This window comes from Mesocricetus auratus, unplaced genomic scaffold (genome assembly GCF_017639785.1).
Source record: "Mesocricetus auratus isolate SY011 unplaced genomic scaffold, BCM_Maur_2.0 Super-Scaffold_100707, whole genome shotgun sequence".
Taxonomy (NCBI): domain Eukaryota; kingdom Metazoa; phylum Chordata; class Mammalia; order Rodentia; family Cricetidae; genus Mesocricetus; species Mesocricetus auratus.
In genome coordinates, this window is record NW_024429269.1 from 11,817,496 (window position 1) to 11,837,664 (window position 20,169).

Consider the following 20,169-nt stretch of genomic DNA (forward strand, 5'->3'; position numbering starts at 1 on the left):
TGGAGTTATCTAGTCACACAGGACAGAGACTTAGAATCTCCTGCTGTCTCCATAGTTACTTAAGTCACCTTAATTTTGGTTTATGTGAAACAAACAGGAAAAGGAAATGCTAGGTATCTATGTTATATACAGACATTAGGTATAGATTAGTGATCATGAAGCTATCCCAAATGCTAAATAATTTAAGTCAGGAACAGCTAAATCACAATTCTTGTAACTCTAATAGCTTCTTATGAAGTTAACAAAACTCAAAGTATGTTTAGTATCTATACATATTTTCTATTTTTTATCTACCGCATGTGTGTGCCTGAGTGTGTGCGCGTGTGTGTAAGGTATGTGTGAAATTAAGGGTGCTCACAGCACATAAGTGTGGTCAGACAACAACCTCAGGTATAGATAAGTCTTAGCTTTCCACCTTGTTTGACATAAGATCTCCATTCTCCTGCTGTGTAGGTCAGGCTAGCTGGCCCCTGAGCTCCCACAGCTTCTCCTGCCTCTGCTTCCCTCCCATCTCTCCATAGGAGCACTGAGAGATGCTTGTGCTGTGTGTCCAGTGTAGGGAGAGATCTTACTAGGCACCTGTGGCGCTGACCACGCCCAAACAGGTTCGTATGTAGGGTGTGGGATAAAGACCTGGGGAGAGAAGTAGAAACTGTTGGAGTTCTGACCCTGGGTTGTCGGTTTCTCACATAAGTGATTCTTTCATCAATAAAATTAACTTACTTCATTCTAATCCTTTGTATCATAATTTGTCCAGCTACAGTCCAGAGGTGTTTTTTATGTGGGTCTGGGATTAGAACTCAGTCGCTCAAGTTTGTGTGGGAAGCACTTTTATCCACTGAGCCATTTCCTCAGTCTTCTACTTTAATTTGCCTTAATTTCTCAAATCAAACTAAATGCAATTTTCACAAATAACTATACTTAGATATCACAATAGTGATGTTTTTAAACCACTAAAGTTCAGTTTAAAGCCCACAATAATTTTTTTAGATTTATGTATATGAATATTTTATCTGTAAGCATGTACGTACACCACATGCATGCCTCGTTCCCTTAGAAACCAGAAGAAAGTCTGATCCCCTGGAACTGGAGTTACAGGTGGTTGTGAGCCATGTGGGTCCCTGGAACTGAACCAGGGTCCTCTGTAAAAACAGCATATTCTCTTAACCACTGAGCCACCTCTCTGGTATGAGTCCATGATTTTTATCATCATCATCACACTAATTGAGACAGAGGCTCAGACAGTTAATCCTGGCTTTGATCTTGCTACTCATCTAAGGATAACCTTGTATTTCTGATTTTCCTGCCTTTCCTCCTGAGTCTTAGGGTTATCAGAATGTGCCTCTGTGACTGGTTCATACAGTGCTAGGGATTGAATCCAGGGCATGCTAGACAGACAACATGCTAACAAGTGAGCTACATGTCTGGGCCAGATTCCCTTATTTTTAAAACCCTTCTTTTCCTATTTATAGCTATAATCTTAAAAAAAGATTTACTTTTATGTTTCTGATATTCTGCCTGTAGGTATGTATATGTACCATGTGTCTATCTGTTATCTGAGGAGAGCAGAAGGAGGCACTGGAACTGGAGTTACAGACAATTGTGAGCTGCCTCGTGGGTGCTGGGAATCAAACTCTGTGTGTTCTATAAGAGCAGCTAGTGCGCTTAACTGCCGAGCCATTTCTTAAGCCCGTATAACTTCAATCTTGAATAATATTTCACTTTTAGCAAGTTACTCACCTTGCTAGTTCCATAAAAACCAATGCATCTCTGAGAGACACAGGCATATCACTGCTGATTTTATTTGTTGGTGGTTTCTGTAGATCTACAATAAGCACCTTATCATCTTCTCCAAAAACTTTCATTAAAACAGCCTTGTTATTTACCATTTTCAAAAATTCTACTTTTGCCTCCTTTTCCCAGCCTTCACTCTATAGGGAAAAAATAAAATTCCAAAGTAGTTAGTAATTACAATTTGGTCTAATGTTCCAGTGCTAGGTGTAGCTTTGCACCAGCCCACCTGAAACGTTAAATAAAGGCCCTTAACCAATCACATGCATTTAGGAAACAGCTGAGGCTGTAAACCAAGAACAGTCTATATGTGTAAATGTAGGCGTAATATGATCTACAGAGACAACTTAAGATAGTTATAAGTTTATAAGTCACTTTAGAATTGGGGCTGGAGAAATGGTTCAGTGGTTTGGAGTACTTGCTGCTCTTGCAACTGGGGTTTGGGTCCCGGCACCCACAATGGTTGGTCATAACCATCTGCAACTCTAGTTCCTGGGGAATCTGGTGCCTTTAGAGGTACCAGGCATACACCTACATTCATGGAGGGAAAACATTCATAAATATAATATAAATACACCTTACAAAAACATTAATGAAAATTATAATGACTTTAAAATAAAATGTTGAGCATGAATTTTCTACTTAAATAACAAAACCTCAAAAGGTAATTCTGAATTCTGAATTTAAGACCACATTACTGTAACAGTATAATAGAGACTAAATAAATAATGGACACTAAATGTTGGTAGCATAGCACAAAGATACTTGTGCCCACAGATCTCCAGAGAAACCAGGAATGTTAAGCACAAAGAATTGCCTTTCCAATGGGAAAGATGAAAAACCTGTTCTTCAATCTAGAAAGCTAAGAATTGGGAGTGATAAATGGCCTTGTGATCTGTGTTATCTGTTGGGTCAGGCCATATTAAGTCTTACAATCAGGTGGCTACTAATCTAAATGACCCTGGTAGCCAGAGGCTCCCCAAGCTCCCACAACCAGGACCAGAGGTGGCTAATAGCCCAAGTGACCTCAATGCTGTCGGTAAGATCAAGACCAGGACATACCTTTAGTCCCTTGAGCTGGCACAGTTAGCCTATTTCTGGAACCCACCTTCTTGGAAAAAAATGACATATAACCGGGGTTGAGTTTCAAGGTAATTATGCTTCCTTGTGCTCTTAGGGATTGTATTACATCAGGAAACTTTTTTCCGAACTATACTGGACTTAGATACATTGGGAATAAACCACCTATTATTAGACTTCCTGAAGTCTGACGAAGTCAATCTGCACAGGGTTTACATTCATACCTCTTTGAGTGGTTCTCTTTGCTGGACAAAACCTGCAGGGACCCCCTCCTCAACTAAAGAAATGAAATCTGATGTATGGGGATGTAGCTCAGTTGGCAGTGTATTTGTCTAGCACAACCCAGTACTACATGAACCAGGTTTGGCCATGTACCCATCCTGACTAGCCTTGTCAACTTGACACACCTTAGAGTCATAGAGAGAAGAAACTTCAGTTCAGGTTGCCTAAATCAGGTAGGTCTGAGGGCATGTCTGTTAAAGACTGTCTTGAGTTTTAATTAATGCCCGAGGGCCCACCCACTGTGGGCAGTACCATCCCCAGACAAGTGGTCTTGGGCTGTTTAAGAGAGTTAGCTAATAATCATGAGCCTGTGAGCAAGCCAGAGAGAAAACAGCATGGGCATCCTCCATGGTTCCTAGTTCCATGCATTTCTTTAGCTTGAGTTTGTTCCCTAGTCAGAAATAATGCTGTCTCGAATAGCAAGCAGTCCTGTATTCAGGTTCCTGCTCTGAATTCCCTCAGTGATGAACTGTGAGCTGAAAGTACAAGTCAAATAAACACTTGCTGCCCCAAGTTGCTTTTTGTTCAGTGTTTTATTACAGCAGCAGAGATCAAACTAGGGCAGCTGTATAATCCTAGCACTCAGAAGGTAGGGGTAGGAAGACTGGAATTTTAAGGTCATCCTGGCTACATAGGAGTTTGAGGCCAGCCTAGGCCACATGAAATCCTGTCTCAAACAAAACAAAACAGAAAACAGTAAAAACAACAATAAAAATAACACTGATGTGTTGCTAGAAACTGAACTCTGGTCCTCTGCAGGTGCTTTAACTGCTGGCTCGTCTTTCTAGCTTCAATTTCTTAAAAAAAAATCAAAGCTGGGCTATAGTGGCTCATGCCTTTAATCCCAGCACTTGGGAGGCAGAGGCAGGTGGACTGCTAAATTCAAGCCTAGCTTAGGATATACAGCAAGTTCTATGATGGCTAGGGATACACTGAGAAACCCTGTTTTGAAAAACCAAAACAAATAAACAAAAAAATCCATCATTTATTCTGCTCAACGTTGTTTAATAGTTGAATACCTACTATGTGGTAGAAGAGGAGCTGCTATGTGTTGGGAATACAATGATGAACAAAGACACATATTTCTGCTTTCATAGACCTCATAACAGAACAACTGCCTCATGTATACTTTTATATACAATTCTAATCTCCTAGAATTTCTTGGAGAAAAGATTCACAAATAATGCCAAACAAAATGCTACACGAGCCATGAATAAAATGCAGAGAAGGGCCAGGCAGTGGTGGCGCACGCCTTTAATCCCAGCACTTGGGAGGCAGAGGCAGGCGGATCTCTGTGTGTTCGAGGCCGGGTTGGACCAACAGCCTCCAAAACAATACAGAGAAACCCTGTCTTGAAAAACAAAACAAAACAAACAAACAAACAGAGATGGAGGGGGAAATGTCTAGAAATATACAGTGACCTTTTTGCTAACTGGTGTCTTTCTACAAAATTGACTCTGAAATGTAGTGTTTTACTTGGATATTTCATTATGTTCATATGAACTTCCTTGAAGTCAAATTTTCACTAAACCATTTTCAGCTATGGAAGCAGAGGTTTACGGTACTAACAGTAAGCAGAATGTGTTTCTCAAGATTAACTGGCTCTTTCAGACTAGCTCAGCAATTTCACTGGCAAGACGACAAAAACTCCAACAGTCTTTGAGGGAGAATCACTTCCCACCCCACTTACTGAATTGTATGGAACGATGTCTTTCAAGGAACACAGGTGTGCTAAAGGTGGGATGTCTTTCAACAGTTCTTCACTATATGGTTCAGACTTCCTTAGAAGCAGACACAAGTCATTTAGTGTAATATGTTGTTCACCATCATGCTCTGGTTGCATATGTGTGTCACCAACTCTGGGAAGAAGTAATATTGAAAATAATGTTTCACTGGGCATGGAGGGGCATGCCTTTAATCTCAGTACACAGGAGATAGAAGCAGAGGCAGATGAGTCTCTGCTGATTTGAGGCCAACCTGGGTCTATATAATGAGTTCCAGGCCAGCCAGTGCTACACAGTAAGACCCTGTCTCAAGAAACATAAATTAAAAAATACTGTTTCAATCTTTGAACATCTTCTCTCCTTTACAAGGTATGTACTTCTAATGATAACTACCTGAAGTTAAATCTTGCAGAAATGTATATTCTAAACTAATATTTTTATTAATAATCTTATTATTTAATTATTAAACAGAAACTATTTTACTACACATAATTAAATCTTGACTACCTTTATTTGAATTTATTCAATTTAAATTTAAAGAGACTAATGACCCACCTTCTCATATATGTATATATATGTATATATATTCATATTTATAAAACCGTGAATATTAAATAAAGTACTCATGCTACAGACATATTGGTTCTCATTACAAAACCATTTCAATTTCTTTTCCTAAGACCTAGGAAAAGAGTTTTGAATACCTATAGTGAGTTAGACAGCATGACTCTTGAACACTGTTTAATGAATTTATAGCGGTAAGATTAAAATTTAGTCAGTCACTTGTAGCTAACTATTAACACTTTATTTAGAAACATCAGTATATTATCCCCTGCTCTGAGACAAGATATGCATCTAGAGCACATAAAAAAGTTCTTTTTTAAGTTCCTTTTTTAATAATACTGATAAAGGACAATATTTAACTTACTTTGTAAGACAAATATACAGCAAAAAAATAAAGCAGAGCCTTGAAGTGAACAATAATAACTCTAACTATTACTAATTTCCTTCCTTTCTTTAATCCTCTTTCCCATAAATGTTTCTAAGCAGGACAAGAACATAAAATAATTACAAACATTCATACCCTGTGATGATCAGGACTTCAGAATTTCCAAAATCTACCATGAATATCTGTATTAGTGAAATTTCACAGACTGAAAATTTGGTTGGACTACAAGGTTTTCTTAAACTTTTAGTTTTTGTTGGAATTATTTCAGTGATAATTCCTCGACACCACATTCTATTCTCAATACTGTTGATAAATATTCTTGCACCTACATAACAGAAGAGACAAATCATTAGCATTTATGAAAAAAGACCTCAATTAAAGCTCTAACTTACAAATGTGTATCTTAGTTTTCCAACTAAGAAATCTTAATTAATTGATTTATTAAATTATATAGAGATGTCAAGTATGGTATATCAAATGTATCATTTTAACATACTAAGCAAAACAAACTGCCAGGACCCAAGATTTCTCTAACCTTCCCTGGGTTTTCCTTCAAGCAAAAATAAGGTCTGCCTCCCCAAAGTTTCTTTATCTAAGAGAACTTCTAAAATAATAGGATCGTCTCAAAGTTCTAGCAATGTTCAGAAAGAAAGAAAAGATTAATCATCAGAAAAAAGAAGACAGTAAAAATCCATCACATAGCATAGATAGGCTTTTCATCTGTTCCAGGTCAGCTCTCAGAGATTGCCTGACCGGCTTTGTTTGCACAAGACACTGCATTTGCAATAATTTACTAATGGCTCTGGCTTCCTTCTCTTCCCCCCTGGTTCTCTCGTCTCTAAGAATTGGTTAAGCTTCAGCCCTCTAGCCCTTTTTTGTAGGTCCTATGTACATTAATATATTTATTCTTTTCTCTGTATATCTGTCTTATTACAGAACATTGGCTATGGTCTGGATGGTAGAAAGGAAAGGGTTAACTTCTTGTCTATCCCAACAGAACAGAGAGAGGCTGCAAGTCTAGCTCAAGCCACAGTGAGGTAGGAGAAATAAGGTAAGTTGGAACCCATTCTCTTAACAGTCCTTTATTCTGAAAAGGTCTAGAGAAACTGTCATGGGCTCTGTAATTGAAAGAGCAGCTCACTTTATATTGAAGATATTGAAGCTGTTATACTTTAAACTGTGTCAAGATCTGATTGTAATATTTAGCTAACTTACCTAAATAATTTATGTTAAATAATTCCAAAATTTTTATGTGAATATTAAAAAAAACTTTTACCAAGTCTATGTAGGTTGACCAAATATTACAGTATTTAAACAACCTTAATAGTTTAATCTGGAGGCCTCCCAGAAACTGACAGCTTCCAAATTCCAGTCTCCACCCATGGGACAGGGGAGGTGAGGCAAGCCTAACTTCTGGGAGGTCTGGGCAAAAACACCTGAGACCTGAAGACTGAGCACAGCAGAGCCAGGTCCCAGTCCGACGGGATTCAGCCTGCCCAGAGACTGCCAGCTTCCAAGTCCCAGTCTCCACCCACGGGACAGGCGAGGCAAGGCTCCAGCCTACCCAGAGTTTGCTAAGGTCCCCATACTAGGATGGCCTCCATCCATGCAACAGGAAAGCCACCAGGGTATTGGACCTGCTCCCACTTGCTGGAAAGGAACTGTGGTCACATACCCACCAGGGGAGGAAGAGACTCCTTCTGCACCCACAGGAAGAAATGATGGGAAGGAGAAAATACAAAAACATACCCACCACCAGAAAAACCAATATGACACCGCCAGAAACTAGAGAATCTACATCCGCAAGACCTGAATAATCCATTGTGGAAGAAGCAGATGAGAAAGACCTTAAAAACAACTTCATGAAAATGATAGAGGCCCTAAAAGAAGATATGAGAAAATCCCTTAAAGACATGGAAGCAAAAACAAACCAAAAAATACAAGAAATTGAGGAAAAAACAATCCATAAAATGCAAGAATTGCAAGAAATGGAGGACAAAACAATCCAAAAATGCAAAAAATGAAAGAAATGGAAGAAAAGACAAACCAAAAACTTCAACAAATGCAAGAAAGAGAGGAAAAGACAAAGCAAAAATTACAAGAAACAAAAAAGTACAAGGGTTGAAAGCTGAAATAGAGACAATAAAAAAACACAGTCTGAAGGAATGCTGGAAATAGAAAAGCTGGGCAATGGTCAGGTACTACAGATACAAGCATAACCAACAGAATATAAGGGATGGAAGACAGAATCTCAGGTGTTGAAGATACACTAGGGGAAATAGATTCATCGACCAAAGAAAATCTTAAGTCCAACATATCCCTAACACAAAATATCCAGGAAATATGGGACACCGTGAAAAGACCAAACTTAAGAATAATAGGTATAGAAGAAGGTGAAGAAATCCACCTCAAAGGGGGTAGAAAACATATTCAACAAAACTTTCCCAACTTAAAGAAAGACAAGCCAATGAAAGTATAAGAAGCCTACAGAACACCAAATAGAGTGGACCACAAAAGGAAATCCAATTGCCACCTAATAGTAAAAACTTTGAACATACAGAATAAAGAAAGAATATTAAGAGCAGCAAAGGAAAAAGGCCAAGTAACATACAAAGGCAAACCTATCAAAATCACACCTGACTTCTCCACGGAAACTCTGAAAGCCAGAAGGTCCTGGATAGATATTCTACCAACACAGAAAGACCACGGATGCTAGCCCAGACTGCTATACCCAGCAAAGCTTTAAATCAGTATAGATGGAGAAAACAAGTTATTCCATGACAAAACCAGATTTAAACAATATGTATCCACTAACCCAGCCCTACAGAAAGTTCTGGAAGGAAAACCCTAACCCAAGGGAGTTAACTACAACCAGAAAAACACAGGCAATAGATAATCCCACCTTACCAACAGCCAAAAGAAAAGAGGTGGAAATCCACATATAATTCCACCACCATCAACTATTCCAAAACAAATAAGAATGAGCAATCAATGGTCATTAATATCCCTCAATATTAATGGTCTTAACTCGCCCATAAAGAAACACAGGCTAACAGAATGGATTTGAAGACAGAATCCATCCTTCTGCTGCATACAAGAGACAAACCTCAGCCTCAAAGACAGACATTACTTCAAAGTTAAGGGTTGGAAAAAGATTTTCCAATCAAATGGACCCAAGAAACAAGTGGGGGTAGCAATCCTAATATCTAACAAATTACATTTTAAAATAAAATCAATCAAAAGAGATCAAGGAGGGCACTTCATACTCAAAGGAGAAATCCACCAAGATGAAGTTTCAATTTTGAACATCTATGCCCCAAATACAAAGGCACCCACGTTCATAAAACACATTACTAAAATTCAGATCACATATAAAGCCCCACACACTTATAGTGGGAGGCTTCAACACCCCACTGTCACCTCTAGACAGGACTATCAGATAGAAACTTAACAAAGAAGCAAAGGCGCTAATAGAAGTTATGACCCAATTGGGGTTAACAGACATTTATAGAACATTCCATCCAAATAAAAAAGAATATACCTTCTTCTCAGTACCACATGGAGCCTTCTCAAAAATCGACCACATACTTGGCAACATATCAAATCTCAGCAGGTACAAAAAACTGGAATAACTCCATGCATGTTATCAGACCACCATGCCTTAAAATTAGAATTCAACAACACAAATTGCAGAAACTCAACAAACTCATGGAAGTTGAATAATGCACAATTGCACCATTCCTGGGTCAAAGAAGAAATAAAAAAGAAATTAAAGATTTCCTAGAATTCAATGAGAATGAGGACACAACATACCCAAACCTATGGGACACTTTGAAAGCAGTGCTACGAGGGAAGTTCATAGCACTAAGTGCCCACATGAAGAAACTGGAGAATAGTCACAATAGAGAATTAACAGCACAACTGAAAGCACTAGAACAAAAGGAGCAAATTCACCCAGGAGGATTAGATGCCAGGAAGTAATCAAATTGAGAGCTGAAATCAATAAAGCAGAGACTAGGAAAACAATACAGAAAAATCAATGTAACGAAGAGTTGGTTCTTTGAGAAAATCAATAAGATAGAGACAAACCTTTATCCAAACTTATCAAGTGACAGAGTGTGAACATGTAAATTAACAAAAACAGAAACGAAAAGGGGGACATAACAATGGACACTGAGGAAATCCAGAGAATCATCAGGTCATACTTTGAAAACCTGTACTCCCCACAATTTGAAAATCTAAAGGAAATGGACAATTTTCTGGATAGATATCTCTTGCCAAAATTAAATCAAGAATAGATAAGCAACTTAAATAGACCTATAACCCCTAAGGAAATAGAAGCAGTTATCAAAAGTCTCCCAACCAAAAAAAGCCCAGGGCTAGATGGCCTCAGTGCAGAATTCTACCAGAAATCAAAGAACAGCTTATACTAATTCTTCTCAAAGTATTCCACGCAATAGAAGCAGAAGGGTCTTTGCCAAACTCTTTCTACGAGGCTTCAATAACCTTGATAACCCCAAGCCACACAAAGACACAACTAAGAAAGAGAACTTCAGTCCAATATCCCTCATGAACATTGAAGCAAAAATATTCAATAAAATAATGGCAAATCGTATCTAAGAACACATTAGAAAACTCATCCATAATGATCAAATAGGCTTAATCCCAGGCATGCAGGGTTGGTTCAGCATACGAAAATCCATCAATGTAATCCACCATATAAACAAGCTGAGAAACAAAAATCACACGATCATTTCACTGAAAAAGCCTTTGACAAAATCCAACACCCCTTCATGATAAAGGTCTTGGAGAGATCTGGAATAACAGGCACTTACCTCAACATAATAAAAGCTATATACAGCACACCAACAGCCAACATCAAACTAAATGGACAGAAACTCAACACAATTCCTCTAAGATCAGGAACAAGACAAGGCTGTCCACTCTCTACATACCTCTTCAATATTGTACTTGAAGTTCTATCTAGAGCAGTACAACAACAAAAGGAGATCAAGGGGATGAAAATTGGAAAGTAAGAGGTCAAACTTTCACTATTTGCAGATGATATGATAGTTTACATAAGTGACCCAAAAAACTCTACCAGGGAACTCCTGCAGTTGATAAATACTTTCAGCAAAGTGGCAGGATACAACATCAACTCAGGAAAATCAGTAGCCCTACTATATACAGACGATAAAAGAAATCAGAGAAATATCGCCCTTTACAATAGCCACAAACAACATAAAATACCTTGGGGTAACGCTAACCAAACAAGTGAAAGACCCATAGAGCAAGAACTTTGAGTCTTTAAAGAAAGAAATTAAAGAAGACAGCAGAAGGTGGAAAGATCTTCTTGAATAGTAAAAATGGCAAACTTACTGAAAGCAATATACAGATTTAATGCAATCCCCATTAAAATCCCAGCACAATGCTTCACAGACCTTGAAAGAACAATAATCAACTTTGTATGGAAAAACAAAAGACCCATGATAGCCAAAACAACCTTATTCAACAAAGTAACATCTGGAGGCATCACCATCCCTTACTTCAAAAGCTCTATTACATAGCTGTAGTCCTGAAAACAGCTTGGTATTGGCACAAAAATAGACAGGTAGATCAATGGAATCAAATTCAACACCCTGATATTAACCTATACATGTATGAACATCTGCTTTTTGACAAAGAAGCTAAAAATATACAATGGAAAAAAGAAAGCATCTTCAACAAATGGTGCTAGCATAACTGGATGCTGGCATGTAGAAGAATGCAGACAGATCCATGTCTATTGCCATGCACAAAACTTAAGTCCAAATGGATTAAAGACCTCAATATAAATTCAGCCACACTGAACCTGTTAGAAGAGAAAGTGGGAGGTACCCTTGAACGAATTGGTACAGGAGACTGCTTCCTGAACCTAACTCTAGTAGCACAGACACTAAGATCGACAATTAATACATGGGACCTTCTGAAACTGAGAAGCTTCTGTAAGGCAAAGGACACAGTCAGCAAGACAAAAAGGCAACCCACAGATTGGGAAAAGATATTCACTAACCCCACATCTGACAGAGGGCTGATCTCCAAAATTTACAAAGAACTCAACAAGCAAGTGCCCAAAACACCAAAGGATCCAATCAAAAAAATGGGGTACAGAACTAAATAGAGAATTCTTAATAAAGGAGACTAAAATGGCTGAGACACACTTGAGAAAGTGCTCAACATCCCTAGCCATCTGGGAAATGCAAATCAAAACAACTCTGAGATACCATCTCACTCCTGTCAGAATGGCTAAAATCAAAAACTCGAACAGTTTATGCTGGAGAGGATGTGGAGAAAGGGGAACACTCCTCCATTGCTGGTGGAGTGCCGACTTGTACAGCCACTTTGGAAATCAGTATGGCGATTCCTCAGGAAAATAGGAGTCAGTCTACCACAAGACCCAGCAATTCCACTCTTAGGCATATTCCTAAAAGATGTACATTCATACAACAAGGATGTCTGTTCCAATATGTTCATAACAGCATTATTTGTAACAGCCAGAACTTGGAAGCAACCTAGGTGCCCCTCAACTGAAAAGTGGATAGAGAAAATGTAGTACATTTACACAATGGAGTACTATTCAGTGGAAAAAAAACAATGGAATCTTGAAATTTGCAGGCAAATGGACAGTACTAGAAGAAACCATCCTGAGTGAGGTAACCCAGTCACAAAAAGACAAACATGGTATGTACTCCATCATTTATGGATTTTACACATGAATCAGGGGAGTGCCAGCACAGAATCCCTCTGCCAGAATCTAGGTAACAGAACCTTCATCCAGTGACTGATGGAAGCAGAGGCAGACACCCACAGACAAAACTGAACTGAACTCCTGGAATCCAGTGTCAGAAAGAGAGAACGGATGGGCAAAGAAGTTAAGACTGGGCTGGTTTAACCCACAGAAACAGTTGACCTGAAAAAGGGGATGCTCTTGGACTCCAGATTGATGGCTGTGTGGAAAACATGGGACTGACCCAGACCCCCTGAATGTGGGTGTCAGTGAGGAGGCCTAGGTAATCTATGGGACCTTGGGTAGTATTTATCCCTGGTGTACAAATATACCTTGAGTGCCCATGCCACAATATGGGAGGCTCTCTCAGCCGGGACTCTTGGGGGGAGGGCCTATGCCCTGCCCTGGATGAAATGGAGTTACTGGAGATCCACTATGTAGGGCCTCACCCTCCTGGGTATTGGAGTGAAGATTGGGTGGGGGACTGAGTGACCTGGTGGGGAGGGTGGGGGAGGAGGGGAGGAAGAGGGAGCTGGGATTGACATGTGAAACAACATTGTTTCTAACCTAAATAAAAATAATAATAATTATTAAAAATAGTGTAATCTGGAGGAATCTTTACCTAGCTCCAAAATGTCTGAAGGATCAAGGTGTAAGCACTTATTGCAAACTTGCTTCATCTTCTTCTCCAATACTGTTGCATCTTTAATTTGTGAGTATTTCCGCACATAGAAATTGCAAGGATGTATTACATGACTTACAAAAACTAACTCTGGACAACCTGGGTAAGAATCCATATTTGAAGCACATTATTAAAACATAACCATAAAAGGTAAACAACTGTAATTTCCTAAAAACAAACAAACAACAAATATAAACAAAAGCAAAGCTGTCTTGTAGCAATGAGTTTATAAAATAATTAGGCCTCAGGAAAGAGTTTAAACCCCAAATCTCCAACAAAACAACTAGATCACTTGCATGTGTGTGGTGTTTGTGCCAGGGACAGACCCTGGCTGTCATGCACATTAGGCAAATGCTCTTCCATTGAACCACGCTGCCTCCACTATGAACTCTTTAGCAACAAGAACACAAATTCCTTGTCTAACTGAAGAAATATTTTCTATAGGTGGAACTCAAGTTCATGTGAGGTTCTAAAGTCACAGTATGTGCTATAACTATTTTATCAGTGTTTTTGTGAACTTGGACCTTAGAATCCCATGGTAATGATTAGAATCCCAGTCGAGGTCACCAAAACCAGGTCAGTGCATATAAATACTTACAAAAGCAATACAGCTTATGGCTACTCTGAATCCAGGTCTTATAAACTAAGTTAAAAGGCAAAATGCCTAGGCAAAGTCAAATTACATAACAATAGTTAGGGAAGGGCATACTTTGGTACATATGCAACAGAGAAAGTTAATGATAGTGAAAATTCTTATTTATATAGGAATAATTAGTCCAATTGTTTCTGCTATGATAAAAAGATCTCCAAATTATGTTAAGGGGAAATGCCACAAACAGTATATATGGTATGTTGCATTCTGTATTAAAAAAGATTACGTGTGTATATGTGCAATATACATTAATAAACTATACAAGAAGGAGGTACAAAACAGAATAAGCAAAGGTGGCAAGACAACTGAGAACATTTTTAATATAACTTTAAGAATATTTTCATGCCAGGCATTGGTGATGCACACCTTTAATCCCAGCACTTGGGAGGCAGAGGCAGATGGATCTCTGTGAGTTTGAGGCCAGCCTGGTCTACAGAACAAGTTCCAGGACAGCCTCCAAAGCAATACACAGACACCCTGTCTCGAAAAGGAAGATTTTCATATATATTTAGTATTTTTGACTACTTAATATATACTTATTTACTGAACAAAGGCTATAAGTTCTGGAACTGAATATAACCAAGTATAGCTATATGGCAGAAACTGAACAATAGACCATTTGTGCTACCTAGTATGAACTACAAAGACTATCTATATGAAGACTAAGAATTGGGTAAAAGAAATCTAAGGTCTTGGTGAAGAAGCTGGCCTACCTCCACATAGAAGATTTAAAACAAGTGGTAGTCTGTGGTCTTAGTCTTGCATAATCATCTAAATTAATTTCTCAAATGGATAACAACAGTAGAATTACCAGAATAACTGAAAGTAATAGCCATTGAGAATTTTAAAATAGAGCCAATTAAAAAATAGTGATGAGAAAGGGCTGGAGAGATAGCTCAGATAACTGGATACTCTTCCAGAAGACTAGGGTTCAAATCTCAGCACCTATATGGCAGCTCACAACTGAAAGGATTATATACATTAGTGACTAACTCCTCCGTGTCAAATTGAAGAAACAAATAAAAGCACTTCCCCTTGAAGCCATTTAACCAAGAGTGAATCCAGATTTGAATTCTCTATTTCATGCGCCCAGTGTCTTCTGTTTCATGAATCTGAATGTATGGCTGCATCTGGATCCTTGTCTGTCCCTAACAAAGGGTTTGCTCTGTATGTCCTGGACAGCACAGAAAGCATCACATGGGGGAGGAATGGGATTCTTTACAGAAATCTCTGACAGTCTTACAAGGGTTAAGTCATGGACTCTCACTGATCCTAACTGTCCCAAATAACAAACATCATTTTATCAACCAATAGCCATAAATGTTGTTTTCAACTTTTTGTTTTGTTTTTAGAGACAGGGTTTTTCTGTGTAACAGCTCTGGCTGTCAGGGAATTCACTTTGCAGACCAGGCTGACCTTGAACTCTCAGAAATGGTCATCCTCCTCTGCCTCCCAAGTGCTGAGATTAAAGGCATGTGTCATCACTGCCCAGACATTTTCAACTTTTATGGTAGATTTCAGGAGGTTGCTTTCAACTTGTGTATTTAATACTTTCAGCAAATGATACACAGGTATTATCTGGGTGAGGGGTATGGAAGAGAACATAACTTAAGGTTATAGCTATATATTAGGTTGTAAAAGCTGATCGTGTGGGCAATCTGAGGCAAGTAAAGATTGGTGGTTACATTGTTCTCTTAAAGGAAGGCTAAGCAAACAGTTTAAGTACACAGTAGGCTGGCAGTCTCAAGTCTTAAATTTAAAGACACGTGTATGAAAATATCATATAGATACCTATCACTTTGCCTCATAAATTTAACAAAAGACAAAATTTTGAAGAACCAAAGTAACTATGTAACTAGAGGTTATAGCAGTGAAAAACATTATCATTTTTAAAGTGCTTTTTGAGGTAGTAAAAACTTGTAACATTAAAAGGAAACTAGATTTAGAGTAAAATATACTTTGTGTACCCTGCATATTAGGAAAGAGTTACCATACATCAAGCAAGTGCCACCGGGTCAAGCATGGACAGTTGTTAGCATACCCGCTTTTGATCCAACAGGAGCAGACGGCTCCTTTTGAGGAGGCCTTTTTTGGTATCCAGGAGTCTCCATAGGATCATCTGTAAAGCATGCTTTATCAAAATAAAAAAGACAACTTTAGGAATTTTTTTTAATGTTAACAGTGACCAGACACTAGTGTCTAAAAAGCTGTGATTAAATTGGTAAAATACTAGAACGGCAAGATTTCTTTTCTTTTCTTCTTTTTTTTTTTCTTTTTGGTTTTTCTGAGACAGGGTTTCTCTGTACTGGAACTCACTCTATAGACCAGGATAACCTCTAACTCACAGAGATACTCCTGCCACTGCCTCCAGAGTGCTGGGATTAAAGGCGTGCACCACCACCATTCAGCTGGCAAGTTTCTTAAAAGTAATGATAGGTAATCACAAATTATTCAAACATAAATGATGATACTTTAAAGGAAGATAATGTCCCTTTTTTGAGACATTATCTCTGTTGCACCACTGTTCCTTTTAAAAATGTCTCTCTTACTCCCCATCTCAGTTTCTCTCCTCTCTGTGTTTAAAATTATATTAAAATATTTCAAATAAATTCCAATTAAAAGACTTCTGCAAAGTCAATCAATAAAATAGACAACGGTGTTAAAAATCGTCAAAAGAAGATGGTTAATGTAAAATCACAATTGTAGCATTCCACTACCATAAGAATGGATAGAATGCTAACACTTTAAGTCTAATCAAACATCATATTATGTATTTTTTAATTAAAATATTTTCATATTTAATTAATATTTAGTTGTTATAAAATTATATTCATAAGAGTTTAGCTCCAGATAAATCTTGAACAAAGATTTAAGACGTATTCTTAATTTAAGAACAGGATAATAACACTGCATTCGCAAATTTCATCTACCATTATTTGTATCATATGTACCAGGCTAAATATATAACATGAAAATATCAAATTGCTTAAGTAAATCAAATATTAAAGTTGTACCTCATAAGTTTTCTTTTTTCCTTAGATTTAAAATTTTTACTTTATTTTTATGTGTACTGGTATTTTGCCTGTGTGTATTTATGTGTACTACATGGTGGGTGCCTGGTGCCTGTTGAAGTCAGTCTAGGTTTTCCATAGAAGTCATTTTGATTTGGTTTAAGGATTTCATTTAAATTAGATCCTCTGGAACTGGCACTTCAGATGTTTGGATGTGTGTGCTAGGAACGAAATCCAAGTTCTCTTGTCCTCTGCAAAAGTACTATTTTTGGTTTCTTTGAGACAGCATCTCACAGTGTAGCCCTACTTGGCTCAGCCTGGGCTCACTATGTATAGCAACCTAGCCTAAAATTTACAGAGATCCGCCTGCCTCTGCTTTCTGCCTGCTGGGATTGAAGGCTTTTGCCAACACAGCTTTCAAAAACCAAATCAGGCTTGGTGGCCCACGGCAGCAATCCTAACACTCAAGTCACTAAGGCAGGAGAGTTGCTTTAAATAGGAGCCTAGCCTGGGCTACATAGTGAATTCTAGGTCAGTGTGAGACCCCTCCAGCACCCCCAAAGCCAATATGAATAAGTAAAAAGCTAAAAAACAAAAATTTCCAACTTTGGAATATGTGAAGGTAGGTATATGGAATCAGTAGATTCTAACTTATGATGAGGCTATGAGGTACACAATTAGATCAAGTATGTATTTATTAAGACATGAACAAAAGACAGCAATTCTTTTTAACTACAGATAACGGATCCTTCCATTTCTATTTTTACTCACATTCTAGATTTTCCTCAATAATTTCTTCAATTATCACATCAGGACTAGATCCCAGTTGAGGCAGCACAGCAATAGTCTTGGGAGACGTCACTACAACCACCTCTTTCTGTGGCTGCTTGCTCTTCCCTTCTAAATGCTTGTCAGGGGTCTCTGGTTGCAAATGAGGTGCAGATGCTTCACCAGCCAGGACAGCTGCAGCCACCCTTTTCTGGTCTAGTGATGAGTATGCATCACAACAAAGTTCCTTTTTATTATTAAATTTCTTTTGGACATTCTGTCCAACTTCATTTTCTTGAGGGTAACATCTGTTTAAAAATACACAGCATGACTACTTTAATCCTGACCTTCAAGCTATTTCTTTCCCATTTGATTGCTCATATGTGACACATATCAAAAGATCAATTTGTAAACAGCTTCAATAATGCAGAAATATGCCACACAATTCAATGACTTTTGGTAACCTTAAAGAGTTGCATAACCTTGCCGCAATCTAGTTTTAGAACATAATCATGGCCCTAAAGAAACTCTCTCAAAGCCCCAAGCAACCCTGGGGATTGATTATTGTTTTATTTTGCTTAAGGCAGTGTCTAAGTCGTTCAGGTTGGCTTGGGATTTGCCTGGTTTCTAACTCATGGTCCTTCTGCCTCAGCCTACCAAGTTCTGAGATTACGAGTGTATGCCAGCACACTCGGATAGCTTTAAGGTTTTAAAGAGTCAAGAAGGCATACGTACAATCACTAAAAATTGAGGGAAACTTCAGTCATAACATAATAATCTGATTCTAAAATATTATAGGTTTTCCATAGAAGTCATTTTGATTTGGTTTAAGGATTTCATTTAAATTATATTATTTCTTACTTTAATTTGTTATCTTAAAGATAAGTATAGAAAAGAATGTGAGTACAAATCTTAAGAAGCTTCCACCAGGCTCATAGTTACATTACTTGAATCTTCTAAGTGTGGTATATTTATTTAGCTTGTGTGTGTGTGCTCACTCATGTGTGCATGCAAGCATGTGTGTACCACAGACCTGTGTGGAAGCTGGAGATTTATATCTGGTATCTGCTCTGCATCTTATTTATTTACTGTTGAGACAAGCTTTCTCACAGAACCTGAATCCAGCAGTTCCAGGGACTGTCCACAGTGCCCAGGTTTTACATAGGTGCTGAGATCTGAACTTTGGTTTTGCATGGTGAGCCTGCACAGTAGCACTTCACTGACTAAGCTATCTCCTCAGTCATACTCCCTATTTTTCTGCCTTCTTTTCACATCCAGACACTTTTAGGCTATCAAATTTATAATTAGAAATCTTAAAATGCAAGAGAATGATTTCATAAAAATTACATTTTGGTTAGCTCATGATGGATTTTATTTCTTCACAAAATACTAGTGAGTCAATTTCCAAATAGAGAAACAACACATGTTTACCTGCCCCTTTCAACAGAAGGTATGCATTTGACACTAGGAACACATTTTTTGTTTGCCTTCAGTCTCTCTCCATGCACCATCTAAGTCTTATCTATTTATTTTCAGGTCATTTTAATTTTTTTAGATTTAAATGTTTTCCAGAGCATTACCCTTGACCTTTGGAATACCTGCTTCCTCAGGCAAACCTGTCATTTAAAAATTAGGACATACAGAGCTTATAGAACTTACCTTCAGAAAATTCTAAAGTTAACTCAGCATAGTCATTTAAAATCAATAAAAGATTAGCAAAGACTTCTAGGAAGAGGCAGAATGGTTTTTACCTGAGAAATTTGATAGTAACCATATTCAAGTTCTAAAATTATCTAGAAGAACATACTGCCTGAAAAGGTTGCTGGTTATCCGTGGAAGTCCCCAAAACTAGCCCAAGGCATTGCCTATGGGAAGACCGGTCACCCATGATCCTCTAGCAAGGTCTTCCTGTGGCAAAGAGAATAACCTGCTATCTTGGTCTGATGTCATTTGTGCTAGTTTCCTTTCTTGTTGCTGTGATAAAACACTCTGACCAAAGACAACTTGAGAAAAGGATTTGTTTGGCATTTACTTCCAGGTCACAATCTATTACTGAGGGAAGTCAGCACAACCCAAGTAGAGCTTGAAGCAGAAACCTGCTTGTTAGTCTACTTGTAGGCTCATTCTTTTTTTTTTTTTTTTTTTTTTGGTTTAGCGAGACAGGGTTTCTCTGTATTGTTTTGGAGGTCCAGCCCGGCCTCGAACTCACAGAGATCCACCTGCCTCTGCCTCCCCAGTGCTGGGATTAAAGGCGTGCGCCACCACCGCCCGGCCCTTGTAGGCTCATTCTTAACTATCTTTTTTATTCAACCCAGGACCCACTGGACTAGAAACAGTGAAACCTAGTGGGCTGGGCCCTTCTACATCCATTAATAAAGACAATGTCTCATAAATATGCTCTCAGACCATTTAGGCAATGACTCTAGATTATGTCAAGCTGACAGTAAGACTAGCCAAGACACTG

At 38.2% G+C, this 20,169-nt stretch overlaps 1 protein-coding gene across 1 annotated transcript in view; it reads right to left on the minus strand.

Annotated features, from left to right (window-relative positions):
- Positions 1-20,169, minus strand: part of Rnf17 (ring finger protein 17) — a 108,808-nt gene that overhangs the window by 50,651 nt on the left and 37,988 nt on the right. The window contains exons 10-15 of the mRNA XM_040740720.1: positions 17,709-18,013; positions 15,968-16,057; positions 13,215-13,373; positions 5,962-6,151; positions 4,844-5,012; positions 1,741-1,931 (exon numbers count right to left, since the gene is read on the minus strand). Of these exons, the coding sequence (XP_040596654.1) occupies positions 1,741-1,931; positions 4,844-5,012; positions 5,962-6,151; positions 13,215-13,373; positions 15,968-16,057; positions 17,709-18,013 (1,104 nt within the window). The remainder of the gene's footprint in view (positions 1-1,740; positions 1,932-4,843; positions 5,013-5,961; positions 6,152-13,214; positions 13,374-15,967; positions 16,058-17,708; positions 18,014-20,169) is intronic.